The sequence below is a fragment of the Phallusia mammillata genome, chromosome 4, assembly GCF_965637545.1.
Source record: "Phallusia mammillata chromosome 4, kaPhaMamm4.hap1.1, whole genome shotgun sequence".
NCBI classification, from domain to species: Eukaryota; Metazoa; Chordata; class Ascidiacea; order Phlebobranchia; family Ascidiidae; genus Phallusia; species Phallusia mammillata.
The window spans coordinates 877,111-894,354 of record NC_137255.1 but is presented as its reverse complement, the minus strand read 5'-3'; the positions used below and the strand labels follow the sequence as shown (position 1 = coordinate 894,354).

General features: G+C 35.7%; 1 protein-coding gene and 1 pseudogene across 2 annotated transcripts; both read right to left on the bottom strand.

Moving 5' to 3' along the window:
• Window positions 1–591: 591 nt before the first annotated feature.
• LOC145222340 (uncharacterized) lies at window positions 592–3,409 on the bottom strand (annotated as a pseudogene). Its single transcript, XR_013859316.1, has 4 exons — window positions 3,404–3,409; window positions 1,583–1,754; window positions 1,331–1,472; window positions 592–1,016 (listed from the first exon to the last, which is right to left on the bottom strand). The product of XR_013859316.1 is annotated as an uncharacterized LOC145222340 (transcript).
• Window positions 3,410–3,808: 399 nt separating this feature from the next.
• On the bottom strand, window positions 3,809–16,799 carry LOC145224191 (uncharacterized). The gene is made up of 14 exons (XM_080090634.1): window positions 14,205–16,799; window positions 13,969–14,138; window positions 12,998–13,896; window positions 12,087–12,149; window positions 11,543–11,614; window positions 11,187–11,258; window positions 8,842–8,985; window positions 8,389–8,454; window positions 7,833–7,927; window positions 7,352–7,538; window positions 5,369–5,512; window positions 4,882–5,031; window positions 4,437–4,581; window positions 3,809–3,975 (listed from the first exon to the last, which is right to left on the bottom strand). The coding sequence occupies exons 1-14, from the start codon at window positions 14,223–14,225 to the stop codon at window positions 3,867–3,869; spliced, it is 2,337 nt and encodes a 778-aa protein (XP_079946760.1). The 5' UTR covers window positions 14,226–16,799; the 3' UTR covers window positions 3,809–3,866.
• Between the last annotated feature and the right edge of the window lie 445 nt (window positions 16,800–17,244).

Below are 17,244 nucleotides of genomic sequence, written 5' to 3'. Positions count from 1 at the left end.
GTACAATTTCCAAATATTTTTTTCATTTTTGATTTTTTTTAAACCATAAAGCGTGGTCAAGGTACGTACAAACCGACATTTTGAGGTGTGGGGAAAAACGTTTCAGCTTGTAAAGTCACATTTCTGGTTTTAAACAGTATTTGCCAACGAAATGACTTTAACCGATACTAGTTTATATAGGTCGCCCATATACAAATGCATACACAGTATAATCCAATGTTACGAAACAAATAAGAAGACATTCCAAGCCTAATATTTTTTCGCCCCATTATTCGATTTGTACGTACCTTGACCACGCTTTATGGTTTAAAAAAATGGAAATAAATTTTGGAAACTGTACGCAGTGGTGCGTAACGCTTATTAACAATTCCGCACTTACCATTTCAGCGAAATGATGATAGTATCTAAACGCTGTGCCCAAAAATGTTTGCCTTCTGATAAGTACTATCTTAGCAACTTCAGTTTTGTGATAAAACAATGAAACGACCATCACGAAATTCTACCTAAAACAAAGTCACTATACCGAAGCGAACCAAACAACGCATCCACGGGAAATCCCCTTGTTAGAATCCGAACCTTCGCTCAGTCAGTTACAAAATAGATTTTAACCCATACAAAAACCACAAACAACAAGATGTGTTTTAATAGTGAGGCTCATGTTTTATTGAAAATATAACAATAAACGTGATGCTGCTGCCAATACAACATATTGCACAGCATATAATTGTTCCAGCGTACAGCACAAATTTTACATGATAAGCCCACAGGAACAATTCAAATCACAAGCAAGAAAGATTTTTTACACTGGAAAATTTGAAATCTCACAGTTGGCTGTAACAAAGGAACTTGAAAAACAAACAAAGAACATATTGTGCTGACACAGAGCTTTCATCAATTTTTTGGAAACCATTCTTTTATATGGCCACAACTGTGTGCCCATACACTGGTTTAACTAAAGTGAAACAAGGTGACCTTGTAACTTGTCATAAACTTCAACTGAATTGAGGCTTTTACATCTGTGGACAGAGGTAACAATTAAAGGAAATATGTGTTTTTTTAACTTTACATGTTGGTTGCTGGACTTTGTTTAGCGTCAAGAGACTAACCAACTATAACACACGAAAATTACAGTCAAATGCTTTATAGAAGCAACTTCAATTTACCAAAGGTGTTTTCTCAGGATTAACCCACATTGTTGTGCATTTGCAAGTAAACGAAATACACACAAGGGGCAAGTATTCATGGCACAAGCAGTAAATAAAACTTTTCTTAAAACAAACCTGTGATTTAAAGGTCTTGGGTGGTTTAGTGACAAGCTACAAAGACCCACCCATTCCAGCCACCCACTGCATAAATTTGCTCATTAACAACACAAACTCCGTGGTGACTGCTGTAAATTTGATTTTGTGCAAGAAGCCTCCATTTGCCAGCCACTGGATCATAACACTCTACTGCTGGCTTTCCCCATCCACCTGTTAAGCACCAGTCTTGTCAAATTTGTCTTGGCAAATAACCACCCTAAGTTTTAACATTTAACACAAAAATATATATTAGTTTAAAGTTTTCTTGACTTATTGCTTACCAATTGCATATATTTTTTCATGTAATTCCACACTTGCCGAGCCAAAAGTGATTTCATTAATTGGGGAGATTAAATTCCACTGTCCACTTCTTATGTCATAATGTTCACACGATTTTTCACTTTCAAAACTTCCGCCCAAACAATAACGGAATCTGCAAATGGCAAACAAAAACTATTTTTCTAAATTGTAGCAGGCAAAACTTCACAGTTGTAGCGGAATCTCTTTTTATGTGATGAGATAGAATTGAAGTGATCAGTGAATGCATATACTACACATTGTGATAAATGGTAACAAATACACACAATCTAGTGAACACATGGCATGGTGTGATCGGGGTTGAAGCATTTCATGAATCTGTTTCCAAATATCACACTGAACATCATAAACTTCACAGGATTGTCATTATAGAACCGGCTAAAAATATGACTTTTGTGATAGAACCGGCTGAAAAAATTTTGAATCCCACCACTGGTAACAGCCTCTGCACTGCATGAGATTTCATCAAATCAAACTTACACCTGTGTACGTTACCTGCTGCTGCTTTACAGAGAACAATAACAGAAGTCGACGTTGTTTTCCGCTTCGCTTTTTTCTCTCCAGTCGCGATCGTTCAAGCGTGACTGCCGGTCGGTTCCGTTTGAACGATCGCACCTTTACTGCACATTTTTGAGTTGAGTTTATTTCGCGGTGAAAGAAAACATAACGACACAATTTCACTAAAACAATCGCCAAGCTGGAAATAACTACAGATTAACGTAACCAACACAATGTCGAAAAGTATTTTAATCAAAAAAAATATATAGTGCACATAAACTTCAGGATAGTTTTCAATACAGACTGTTCTTTTTGATATTTTGAACACCGGTTTCGGTTACAAACCGTTTTTACTCGATTGTAAGCCGCATACGGTGATGTTATGCACGTTTGTTTCATGAAACTTCTTTCTGTAACTACATAATGCAACTTTTTGTCAACGATTGTTAGTCACGCAAATAGTTCTACCCAGCAGAGCATATGTTGACGTGTAAAGCCAACATGTAAAAATAACTTTAAATGCGAAATAAAACGAAAGCAGGGGTGTAGAAATTATATCGGTATAAAATACAAAACAAAGGCGGACAAACTGTAGGGTAAAATACTTTATAGGCAGCAGTTTATCGACTAGTTTTGTTTAAATCTTACTACACTGCATTGAACACAACAACTTGAACAGCACATGATATAACTATTCTCCTTAACACAAAAATTGTTAGAAAAACAGGACACTAATTTAAGTATTTTTTTCTGATGTAAAATGTTAACTCAAAATGTTGTTGGTTACAAAATAATTACATGCAAGTATTACATAGTGGTCAGAGTGTGTTTTAATTCAACGCTTGTCAAATGTTATTGCATAAAAACTTGTGAATGTCAGTTTTGTAAGAAAATATCTCGAGGAAAGTTTTTCCTCTCAGTGAAAGAAAACATAGCAACACAATAGCATTGAGAATGAAAAGTTGCACAGCGCAAGAAATGAAGGGCATAGTTGGTCATTACAAGACGTTATGTGACTTGGGCTTATAACAAAGTGGTATTGTCCAAAAGGGCATTTAAGGGTAAGCAATAGGTTTGTTTTGCGTGGAAGAAAACATAGCGACACAATTAGCATTGAAGAATGAAACATCGCATACATAGCGACACAAAAATACTAAAACAACCAACAAGTCTAAAATAGCTACACAATGTTGAAACGTTTTGAAACGCAAAATAATAAATGGCTAACATAACTAAACACGCTACACCTACAGTGTTTCGTAAACTGTGAGAAGATAAATCAATACATTCATGACTTATTTTGGTTTTTCAGATAAAAAAGGAACGAAATAGTATGAAAGCTGGTGGTGGCATGAAACTGGCTTTATCTAAATAAACCACGGGGCGCCGGCACATAGGAGCAAAGGGGGCTGAAAAAGGATAATGCCCAAAGATAAGAAGGTGAGATAGTCAAAGTAAACGGCTAAAAAAGCGAATTTAACGATGTCTGTTTTTTTTTAAGTAGCTTTTGTTGTTTCTATAATCTCTGCTGTTTTTATGCTTCTTGAGAGGACAAAATGGTTTATAGTTACGTGGCTGTGCAGGGAATTTTCACCGTTGACGCAAATCTACTGCATATATTTATGCCATGTGTACATAATTACTTGTATTAGTAATCTATCCATACAAGTGTATTTTTAAAAATCAGTCTCAATGTTTCAGTCAACATTTCATTGATGTTTGTTGATGTCCATTGTTATCCACTGTGGTTTACAAAGCTACGACTGTGTGATAGCTGACACGTTTTTCCAAGTCGAACAAATGTGTCCAAGAATCCTCAGTGGGGTCGTAAACTTCAACTGAACTGAGATACTCATACCTGTGTAACAAAACAGGTTTGTGGGCCAAATCTTGTCACATACAAAACTAAATGTGACGTCACAACTTTAAAAAACGACAATTCCGTAAATCAAAAAGTTTGAACACCACTGTCCTTGGCCTGGAAAATAGTCTATGCGGCCTACACGACTGACGATAAAACATTAAGTGGCCTTTATGAACAAAAAGGTTCCCCACCCCTGGTCTAGCCAGTTTCGTGCTCGTGTAATTGTTATTTTAAGTATTGTCAAATATAAGAGTTTTGGGAGAAATAACATTGGTAGTTCATTGCCTTCCCCCCTTATTTTCCACTGGTTGTACGCAATAAACTGTCCGTGCTACCTGGCAAAACAAACAAAACTCCACTGACCACTTGATGGGGTTAGTGAGGCAGGTTTAGTCTTAGTGGTCACAATCAAACTGGTGACATAACTCCATGACTCACACTACAATAACACTTACCCAGAACCGGATCCACCAGCAACATATATCTTTCCGTTTATCACACAAGCTCCATGATGGGAACGTCCAGTGTTTAATGGTGCTAATGTAGTCCATATTCGTGCAGCTGGATCGTAACATTCATGATGTGATAAAGACCATCCTCCTGTATACAATTTATTTATTGTTTGAAGCACTTTGGTAAAATTAAAAAAAAAACAACTAGGATTTATTTGTCAGGTAAGGTACAGCACATTACCTGTTTTCATTTCAGATAAACAGAGTAAACTTTTATAACAAATCTGTTCAAAAATTTGAAATCAACAATTCCTTAAATCTGTCATTTTTGATAAATTGACTCAACTTTACTCAGTTAAAACTAGAAGGGTGGCTTAGCACATATTGCCCTTGCACATACACTATGATCTTCAGGAAAGGGAATGCATAATTATTTGCGAATGATTACCTGTCACAAAAATCTTTCCATTCAATGCAACACAAGATAAACCATCTGTTGCTTCGTGATTCATTGGTGGAATCAGATTCCACTTCCCACTTCTCACATCAAGATGTTCACAGGATTTCTCATGACATCCACCAACACAATAAAGTGAATCTGCAAACAGGTTTGTGTGAAGTAATTTGTGATGTGACACAGATTAATATACATAGTCAACCTTAAACTGAAACACTGAAATCCACATTTGTAAACATATCTGATGTTGATGTATAATGTAAATTGGGCGTGGTTTAGAATTGGTTTACGTGTTTTTTTTTTAGTTTATTAACAAAATTAGCTTGCATAACATTTAAGTTTAAATTTTAGCAAAATAATTGTCCTTAATGGCTAGTGGGAACATATTATAGTTCCTTTTCATAATTGCAACACAGAAGTTACAAGTTTATTTGCTAATAGAGATATTGTTTGTTTAATGACCAAACAGCCTTCTTACTCCCGATTGAACACATTCCATGTTGTGATCTTTTCTTTATCATGCCATGAATCCGACTCCACTCATCCCTGTACAGATTATAAACTTCACATGATGAAAGTTCCTCACCACCATTATTCCTTCCACCAGTCACATAAATGTTGTCTAAAACATATTTTCTATTTAGTAACTAGCAGACACTTTAACAATTAAATCTTAAATGTTAGATCTTGTTAACCTGTGTATAATGACACATCTGGGGTTTAATAAAGCTGTACATGAGGTTTTGAATTTTTTTTAATTTTTAACGTGTATTGTTTAAAATACATAAACAGAAAAATTAAGGATTTCACCAAAGCTGTACAGGAGGGTTCAAGAGATTCAGGGAAAGCTTAAAGAATAACAAAAAAGTTTGGAATAATTTGTAAAAGGTCAAAAACCACTGTTTATTTTTCTTGTAGATTAGTTTAGATAACAGCAATCTTACAAATGCTTTCATTGACTTTGACCATCACTTAAAAGTTTTCTTCTGTATTAGCAAAGTTGTTTATTTAAACTAGAGGGGTGGCTTAGCACATTTTGCCATTGTTCATACACTAAATCGTATTCTAAAACTGCAATATAATTCCTTCACTTATTTTATATTGGGTCCCATATTAGCCACCGTCTTTTAAAACGTTAGTTGTTTCTGCAGGCAGAAACTCATGGGTCCCCACACATGCAAAGTTGTAAATACTACATTTCAAGAGATAACCATAAGAAACTTTGGTGTTGTACAGTAAAACACTGTGATTGGTACTAGGATTAAATAGTCATGCTATGCAAAGTTCAAACTATACAAATTGACTCAATTCAAGCATTGTTTAAAGTTTGTCTAGTTTAAAACAAATAAGTAAAACACAACAATTGATACCTATAAATGGCGTAACATTTCCAACAATTGCGCACTGTTTAAAAACTCACCCATTTTAGGGGGCTATTAGGGTGACTATTGGGGCTACAGGGGTTAACACAACAATCGTCATTTGTAAATAGCAAATTGTACAAGCTATCCAAATTTCAGCCAATTTCGACCCTGTTTAAAAAATTTATCCTTTTTAGGGGGCTAGTGGGGTAAATGCTGGGGCTACAGGGTTTAACACAACAATCGTCATTTGTCAATGGCAAATTCTACAAGCTATCCAAATTTCAGCCAAATCCGACCCTGTTTAAAAATTCACCCATTTTAGGGGGCTAGTGGGGTAAATGCTGGGGCTACAGGGTTTAACACAACAATCATCATTTGTAAATGGCAAATTGTACAAGCTATCCAAATTTCAGCCAATTCCGACCCTGTTTAAAAATTCACCCATTTTAGGGGGCTAGTGGGGTAACTGATGGGGTTCTTCACCCTAATGTTAAAAATATGAAACTGCAATGACCCAAACAACAATCCTGTAAAATTTTGTCCAAATCGGCCAACGTTTCAATTTTGACCACTAGGGGGCGCTTTAACCAACAACCGTAATGACTTGTGACGTCACAAGGCTGTGAACAACCCCCTTGACTGCTATCCGCAAACACGTTCACCAAGCAATCCTTAAACATAAGTACCATATGTAGTTCCTTTATAACATCACACAAAACTAACGTTTGTGGTGCGCACAAACCACATTTTACATTTTGGGGGCTAGCGGGGTAAATACTGGGGTTATCATGACAAACGAAGAAGATGGCACATCTACACAACTATATCTACCATCTGTGAAAGTTTCATCCAAATCCATCAAACATTTCAGGGCAAAATGGGGTGGACAAACTTCAGGGAAGAAAAAAAAAAAGAAAAAAAAAGAAAAAAAAAAAGAAATCGAGTAAAATCAAGATGTGTCCCCTTCAAGGAAGGGGACCCATAATAACTTTAACCAGTAACAAAATATTTTAAAATCTAAGAATAACACCTAATCAAACAATGCTTGTTACATACAATGAGAGTTTAATTTGTTGTGTTGGCCCCAATCCACTTACTTCCAATAAATGCTGATGCAGCATTACGTCGAGCTTCCAACATCTCATCCAACATTTCCCATTGTCTGTTTGTTGCCAAATTCACCATTTCACAACTTTTACTTGAAGCTATATCATTTCCACCAAATGCATAAATTATGTCTCTAACTTTTACTGAGGTCAACCCATATCTTGGTTTGTTCAGTTTCTGCAAAGTTTTAATAATTTGGCACAAAATTTTAGTGGCTGCTAATATACAGAAGTTACATTACTTCACTTTCATGCATTGTTAAAATAAAACAAAGGAACATTGTTTGTTTGGTAATGAGTTATTGTTTACACACAATGCCACACAACAATCAATATTTGACAACACCCAGCTTGCACTTTAATTATATGGGGCAATAATTAACATAAATACAAATGTCAGATACATTTTAACTGTTTTGTAAATATCTCATTATTGTGCATAAAAAGCAAGTTTTAAACTTTCCAAACTTACTGGTAAATGTTGATGTTGTTTTGTTGTGACATCATACTTCACACATTCTCTCGTTGAACCAATATCTCCAAATCCACCAACAACAACAAATTCCTCTGAAACATACTTGGATTGTTTTATGTGTTCTTACAATAAATTTACACCAACATGGCTGAGAAATAAAATATTAAATAATAAAAGTGGACTTTATAACAGTTTTGCACCCATTTTATTTCTTGTCATTTATTTATATCGATGTTTATTTTCCATTTATCTTTTAAGCTGTGACATGTCATTACTAAATCTAACCAACTATTAGCATGTGTTAAGTGATTTGTTTAATAAATCTGAAAAATGACCACAGGATAAGTACATCTTAATATGTGTTTTTTTTCCCAGACATTAAAAATATTTAGAGTAACATTAAAACATGTCTATGTGAAGTAATAGTAGTTAATAAAATCCACTCGTTTTTGTTATTTTATTTAAAATGTCAGCTCTGAAATTCAATTCGTAAATTGACCCACAGTTGCCCAATTAAGTGCAAGTTAAATCAACCTAAACGAAACCTTATTACCTTTTATCTCTTGTGAGGCAGCAATGTTTGACTGACTCAAAGCTGGTTCAGATGAGAGAGTTCCCCCTGTTTACATTAACATAGATTAGTTCAACCACTTGCATTTAATAAAGCAACAAACATGTAAAAAAAAATCATAGTCAGGTTTACATAAACGCCATTATGGAATCTGTGAAAATGTGTTGCAACTCTTCATTAAAAAGTGCACTGCAATATTTGAAATCATTTTTTTAGCAAATAATTGTGAAATAGTTATACAGCATAGAAAATTTGTAGTTTAGTGAACAGTTATTGTGTGGTTAAGTTAACAAATTGCCTGTTCAGACTTGCAAATATTAATGGACCTCAGAGTAACAAACATATGCAACTCAGTTTAAAGAACCAAACTGTTGAAACTGATATTTGTCTGTAAAAGTTGTAGCTTTTTACTTTTTCCAGTTTGTTTAAACTTACCTTGATACTGTGAGTGACCTGCTGGATCTCCTCTTGGCCGAACATGAAGTTTTTGCATTCTTTTACCTACTTTTCTTATTTCACTGGGATGTTCTGAAGGATTTTCTCTTTGTTGAACATGAGATGATTGATTGCTTTGAATCACTACAGATAAAAAACTAGAAGGGTGGCTTAGCACATATTGCCATTGCACTATGTTTTCTACACTTATTTTATAATGGGTCCCATATTTTCTACTCTCTTTATAACATTGATTGTTTCTGCAGGCAGAAACTCATGGGTCAGGCAGAAACCACACATGCAAAGTTGTAAATAATGCATTTCAAGAGATAACCATGAGAAAGTTTGTTGTTGTAAGGTAAAATACAGTGACTGGTACTGAACATAAATAAATATGCTGTATGGACTACAAACTATTCAAATTTCATTTCATTCATCCAAATAGCATAATTCGGAGCAGTAATAAGTATGTGAGGGATCCGCACAATTGAAACTTTTTTGCAGTAATAACATGGCAACGAAAATACTGTAAATTGTGTATTCATGCCATTGACTACATGAAAAAAAAAAACTGTAATGTAAGAAACTAGAAGGGTGGCTTAGCACATATTGCCCTTGCATATACACTATAACAGAGGTGGCCAAACTACCGCATCCGGCCCCCAGTCCTGTTTCATCCGGCCCGCCAAACAACTTGCCTGGGTTTTTTCAAAGCACCATATTTGCCACTGTGAACAAGCAGTGTAACAGCGCTGGCTGCTAATAGCAGTAGCTTGTGGCAAGCGTTGTTGTTTTTAGAATAAATGTCCAAGGTGGTGTTATTTATTGTTATTCTACAATAATAATATATACGTTAATAAAGATCGCAACCAGTTACGACATATTTTTCGTAAATCTCATTTAATCCGGCCCTCCAGTGGCAAGACAGTTGCAAATTTGGCCTTATGGTAAAAAAGTTTGGCCACCCCTGCACTATAACCTATTTTAAAACATAAACATATTTCCGATGCTTATTTTGCATTGGGTCCCATATTAGTCACCGTCTTTTATAACATATAACTTTAGTCGTTTCTGCAGGCAAAAACTCATTTAGGGGGCTAGTAGGGTAACTAATTGGGTTCGACACACACAAACTAAAAAGTAGGAAACCACAGTGACTCAATCAATAGTACTGCCAAATTTCAGCCCAATCCACCAATGTTTAAAATTTTGACCACTAGAGGTGTTTTAAGCAACAACCGATAATGTTTCTGATGTCATAGGGCTATTAACAAGCCCCGAACTGCAATGGCGCAATAACGACCACCAAGAAACCCACCAACGAGCAACAAACAACTGGTTGCTGCTCACAAGGAATTTTTCGTTTGTGGTGCCCAGTACCATACAAATACATTTTACACTTTAGGAGCTTGTGGGCTAAATGTTAGGACTACAGGGTTGAACACAACAATTGACACCCATAAATGGCATACTATACAAGAAATCCAAATTTCAGCCAATTCTGACACTGTTTAAAAACTCACCCATTTTAGGGGGCTAGCGGGGTAAATACTGGGATTATCAACAAAAACAAAGTGGGATGCACATCTACATGAATATATCTACGATCTGTGTAAGTTTCAGCCAAATCCATCAAACATTTGATGGAAAAACGGGTCGGACAAACTTCGGGGAAAAATACCCATTTTAGGGGGCTAGCAGGATAAATACTGGGGTTATCAACAAAAAACAAAGTGGGATGCACATCTACATAACTATATCTACCATCCGTGTAAACTTCAGCCAAATCCATCAAACATTTGATGGAAAAACGAGTCTGACAAACTTTGGGGGAAAAATACCCATTTTAGGGGGCTAGCAGGGTAAATACTGGGGTTATCAACAAAAAAAAGTGGGATGCACATCTACATAACTATATCTACCATCTGTGTAAATTTCAGCCAAATCCATCAAACATTTGATGAAAAAACGAGTCGGACAAACTTTGGGGAGAAAAAAAAGGAAGAAAAAAAAAGAAAAAAAACAATTTGAGTAAAATCAATATGTGTCCCCTTCAGGGAAGGGGACCTATAATAAGAAACAGACATACAGTGTAACAAAGTGTATAAACCAGCTGTGCTTTATCTTATAAACTCCAGAATAATAAACAAATAAAAATCCAGTTTCCTTACTTGCTAGGTGTCTCAGATATATAAAGACAGATTAAGCCCACAGTATTAGATTGTAGTTTACTAAACTGTTTTAAAGCTTATTTTTGTCACTGGACTTATATATTACTTATATTTAAACAACTTGTCACTAAAATAATGCTTAATTAATATTAATTTCCAGTTGTTTGAACTTACCTTGATTTTGTGAATGCTCTAGTGGACTTTCTCTTGGCTCTCTGGGCTGGAGTTGTTGGATGTTTTCAAACACTATGAATGAAGATACACTTTAACTACATTATTATACCCATTACTATTGTATACAAACAGTCATAACCATTATTAGAGATTGGTAGTTTTAAGTTACAACAATAATCAAGGGTGGTTCAGGAAAACCTGATATTTTTCAACACAAAAATGCTGCATTGCAGCTACGATGTTTTTGTCCGATTATGCAAAATAAATCGAAAGGAAAACAGTATTCAATTCAGCGATTTAAAATATTGTTCCTACAATTTTTGACATATATCATATGAACAGAATAAACACATTACCTTTTTTCTCCACCGTTTTCGGAGCAGTAATATTTGACTGGCTGGAAGCTGGTTCAGGTGAAAGGTTTTCCCCTACACATACATTATACAAAACGGTTATAAGTCAGTTAAAAATACACATCAGCTTAAATGCCAACCAACATATCATGCTTAATAAGTAGTCAAACATGGAAATAAAAAATCACTTTCATGAATATAAAGTAGTTTACAAACTTGGTGCTTTACTTGTTACATATTGGTCCTAAACCCAATATAATTCGATCTATGTTTCTTTTTCTATTGTCTGTTTTCTTATCTCTTGTGTATATTGTTTTAACACAACGATTTACCATTAAACCCAGTTTGAACTTGGTGGTTTAAGTAATGCAATGAAGTTTTTAAAGTTTAACACTTTTCACATTACAAGAAACTCAAAAATACAATAATGTACAAAAACTGCTAAAATCAAATTGTTTGAATTATTCAGCAAACTAGTTTTCACTACCACACAATTACTAAGTTAGTATTACTAAACAAAGTGATTTTCTAGCTTGTATGTATTTACCTTGATGTTGTAAATAAACTGGAGGATTTTGTTGAGGCTGGACTGGCTGGATGTTCTGAAGTGCTACAAACAAAATAGAAGGTTACTCTTACTACATTGCTATATGACCAGTAAAAATCCATTTTACAATTTCAAGTCATAATGTAGTTTAGAATGTTTAAATTAAACTGTTGAAGTTGATTTTATGCAGATTCTGTATATAAATCTGATTTCTCAGTTTACTAGGTAACTGGAAAAGCTCTTGTTGGAAAATAAATAACACCATGAATTAGGGGTGCGCAACATGCAGCAAATGGGTCACAATCTGGCCCGCCAAGCAATTAAGTGTGGCCCTTACAAACACACAGGTTCAGAGCAAAAAAGGCAATTTCTCCGGGAATTTGACAAATTTTCCACTAGTTTGTGGTAAATCTCCTAAGTTACTATACCATACAAAACAAGTATTAGTTAAACAAGCATTTTTTAACAAGTGGGCCATCTGCAGTACTTCACCTTGGTGATATAATAATTCTCTTTGTCTAGTAAACAATTATTTTGTTGGGAAAGCCAGTGTTGCTGCGAAACTCTGTATGTTTTAGAAAAAATAAATGTATTGATTCTTTAGAAAAATTTTAATATATTATGTACATGAAAATAATTGTTTTGCCCTCGCTTGATGTCTGAAATTGGTTATATGGCCCTCCAATGAAAAAAGTTGCACATCCCTGCTCTAACTGCATGAATGAAGAAATTAACATTTCAAAAAATTAAAAAGAAATTGATAGGGACTAAGCAGTTTAAGTTTGCAAACCACCATAACTACAGCAACCATCTGTGAAAGTTTCATCCGAATGACTGCAGAAATTCTGGCATTTACCACACAAAAAAGATTTTGCAGCTAAACACAGTTTTAAAGATATCTTTGTATTTACGATTTTGAGACTGGGATGGCTGTTCTCTCAGCTGAACTTGAGGTGGTTGGATGCTTTCACTGTGAAACTCTCCAGTTACAGCATTAAGTTGGTGAAGTGGAACAGTTGGATTGTGTTCAGCTGCTGGATGCTTAATTTCCATTTCCTCGACAGCATCGGCCACTTGTCGTGAAATCACTGCTGGGTCTTGTTTGGCAAGATGTTGTTGGAATTCATCTCGAACATCCAGCATGTCGGGACGCTGGGTTGGGTTTTGCTCCCAACATCTGGTCATCATTCTCTCCATCACTTCCACAATAGCTCTGTCATTGTCACTGCATCTGTCTTTTAATTCCTGGATTGCATCACAGTTTGGACGGATCATATTTCGAATCATTTCCAAAAAGATCCTCTCTGATGGATATGGTAAATCGCGACATAACATTACATAAAAAATAATAGCACAACTGAACACATCTTGTTCTTTTTTTGGTTTTGCACCTTGAAATTTTTCTGGGGCTGCATAGTACAATGTCATTTCTTGTTTTTCTTGTGGGACATTATTTTGGTTGGCAGTTGAACCAGTAAAATTGGCCAACTTGGCGCAACCAAAGTCTGCAATCTTGACATTTAGGCCAATTGTCAGTAGGATGTTTTCTGGTTTCATATCTCCATGAATTAGGCGTTTGTCTATTCCACAGTTGTGAATGTATGTCATCCCGTCTGATATTTCATGTGCCAGTCGAAGTACCAAAGACATGCCAAGTGGAATGTCTGTGTCAAGAAGCAGGCATCTTAAATTTCCACCTTCATAATATCTCATTACGATCCCCATGGCTCCACGCCATTTCGTAAGCCCAAAAACATGAGCTATGTTTTCATGACGGGATCGAAGCAGCATGTCATATTCTCGATGTACCCTAAAAAGCAACAGGAACATTAGACATCTGTGGTATTTTCTTGTTTTAGCTTCTTATTTAACAGAAATTTACATTTTTTTTATTGTCCTTTGTTCTCGTTCACCACCATTTACAGGGATATATTTAACTGCAACAAATCCAGCATATTTATGTTTTCCAACAACAACTGTTCCAAAACCTCCATGGCCCACCTCTCCTCGTTGAATGTCACACAGGATTTCATGGGCTTCCACATCACTCAGCTAAATTACATGAAATTATTGGTTTAATATTTTAACTTAGGTCATAAAAATTCGCTATTGACTTACTGTGCGAAACTTGTCGGACATTGTTCTGCAGAACTGTGTTGCAGAAATTATCTTTTGTTACTAGATCTCACAAGCAGTGAAGTTAAAATAAAAAGTAACCAAAACGAATGAACATCACATAACTGCAAGTTAGTAGAACTTTCCTACGATCCTGTGTTTTCCTGATTCCTAATGTTTACATTCCTAAATGTAGTTTCTTACACATTCATATGAGAATTTCAATATTTAACTGAATATAAGTAACGTTATGTGGTTATGTTAGTTGAATTTTTATTCTTTTTTCTTGCAACAACGTTAAACTGTCTCTCATTATCCGCCCAAGAACGTTTGTTTATCCGCCAACGAACGTTTGTTTATCCGCCCATGAACGTAATACATAATACCACCACTTTATTTTTGTTCAAAATGTCGAGGAACGACTTGTCTTTTGCAACTACTTATTTCTGCCTAACTTGTGTAAGCAAGCTTCTTGTTTTAAGATTTTAACACTAGGTTGTAACGTTGTGGCGTGTTTGTGTTTAATTAATTTCTTCTTTGTCTATCGCCTACTGTACTGCGCGCATCCAGTGTTATTTACCCTGATGAAGGCGACCTGTATAGGACGTTGAAACATCGGAATAAAATTACATTTGCAAGATGAGCTCCAAAAATCTGTTAATATGCCTGGCAGTAATAACTTATATATTAGGTTGTGCATTGGCGCCCTAGAAACTGTTACAAAACATGTACTTAAGGTGCAGTTTGAGTTTACTAATTTGCGCGCATTTAGTCGCTTGTCTCTTCTACCTATCGCCCACTAGTGCGTTCCAACCTTTCCAAGTCTGTCGAAAAATCTGATTGTCGCTAAGAAACAATGAAGGCGCTCGACTGTTCGAAACCAGGAAGCGCCTTTGATTAAAACGTAAATATAGAAACTGGTTAATCGCTGTCGAGTCATAAAGGAGTAAGTCTTGATGGGAAGAAAAACCACCAGTTTAAGATAATTGTTTGAGTTGCATTGAAGCGACACGGACAAGTGAATCACTTTTGTAAAGTGTGTAATGAATATCGCACTGCATTATTCAATCGCATCAATTATAAAAAGTCCAAGTTTACAGTAATTTTATCCGTAACTGCTCAGACTCAGTAAATATGAATAACACACGTCTAATCTGACCGTTTTCCTAAATTGCAGTAATTTGGAGGCGCATGTATTCTACACAACGTCCAGAACGCACCGAATTAGGAAGCACATCATGACATCATAGCTTACCGGGCGGGACTCTCCAGGCTATAGCGGGTCGTAGGGCAAACATATTCATGATGCGTCTCACAATGGCGATTTTATTGTGTTCTTTTGCAGCTTGAACAAAAAATTTGTTCAAGTAGCAGCCGTTAACAAACTTTCAGATTCTAACTCCATGGCGCAAAACTGATTGACTAGTTTGTTGGGGCAAAAACTTTTTATAACAAATAACAATGCCTCGTCATGCTCAAACTGGAGGATTTTACAGCATTTTGTGTTGTTTAATCATCCCATTTTATTTAATCAAAAATAAAATTACGATTGTCAACAAAACGTCCGATTTCCGTCTTAAACACAACTAATTTGCGGGTAATCAGTTGGATCACAGTGAGTTATGACGCAATTTTGTCTACATGTGAGTTCGTTTCACATGCACACATCTAAATCCAAATAGACATATTGTGCTTGCTAGTTCTATTAAGGAACACCAAATCAGCAAACCGATTGCCTGAACATTTGAGCCCATAAAGATACAGGAATAAGGAAGTAAGATAGCCGACGTGTGACTCAATGAAAACAGAAAGTGACATCCATAAACCCCGTATAGAACTTTAGTAATTACCGAAACTACCAGAACAGACGTATACAAAACGGGGAAAAATGTTTATATAAATCTGCAAATCGTACAACAATAATGTTTGGCAGAAAAATTATGTTCAAAACTGCAATAAAGACCCACACTTATGGATGACTAATCTCACCAGCATGAGCAACAGTCTGGCAAAACGTGTACTTTACTTTGATAAAATGCTACACATTATCAGGGACAATAGCCAAGTCACTTCGCATATGCAACTGCTCGACACTTTCATTCTTAACAGTTCTAGAAATAAATGATGGAAAGTGCATGACGGTTTTAGGTGACTCAAGAAATGACTCTTAAAAGTGCTTGAGGTTACGTATAGGACTCCATCAATCACCCAAACCAGGGAAACACACGCTAGGCAGAAAGCGGAACAAACTTTTTAATCGCAAACACCTAAGTTACAAAAATTATATGTGCATAAAACTCGCATCGGTTGTTGCTTTGTAGCACAGTTATGAATATACACATATTTTCTTATACATTGGTATGAATTTCCATATTTTCCGAGATTTCAGGCACCTTAAGTGGTTATGTCAGGTTCATTTTTATTCTTACTTCTAGCTTATCTACTTGTTAATATTTTCCGAGCTGTACCGATATGGACACGCGTTATATGGACGTTAACCGACAAACGCAATGACAACCAAAAAAGCATCATATATAAGAAAACCAAGCACATGCGCACCATCTAGCGGATGGGTACAGGCAAGTATTTCAGATGAACCAATACCTGCAGTTTGGACTGTTCCTATAATTTTGTGACATGTAAATGAGCACAACAGCTGACATACATCCAAACATTGTAACCGTGAGATTCAAGGTGGGTTTTCATCTAAACAAAATATGTATTGTGCCAAAATGTGCCCAGTATCGGAAAAGATGCTCGTTAAAAATCTGTGGTGCATCAAACACGCAAATATATTGATGTGGTCGAGTTTTAAAGTATTTTCCACTTGCAGCGTTGTTGTTTATCCCGAGCCTAATATCTTGTTTGGTTATTTCTGTCCGAGCACGATTTGACGTCGTTAAAGGCGTGTGACGTCGCAATCAAACGAGGTAATATGTTTGACGTCATGTAACAGCATGGAGCAAAACTTGTGAAATTCGGTTGATAATTGCACATTTAATAAATATGTTAACAAACGAAATATGGAATTTGCTGAGTAAAA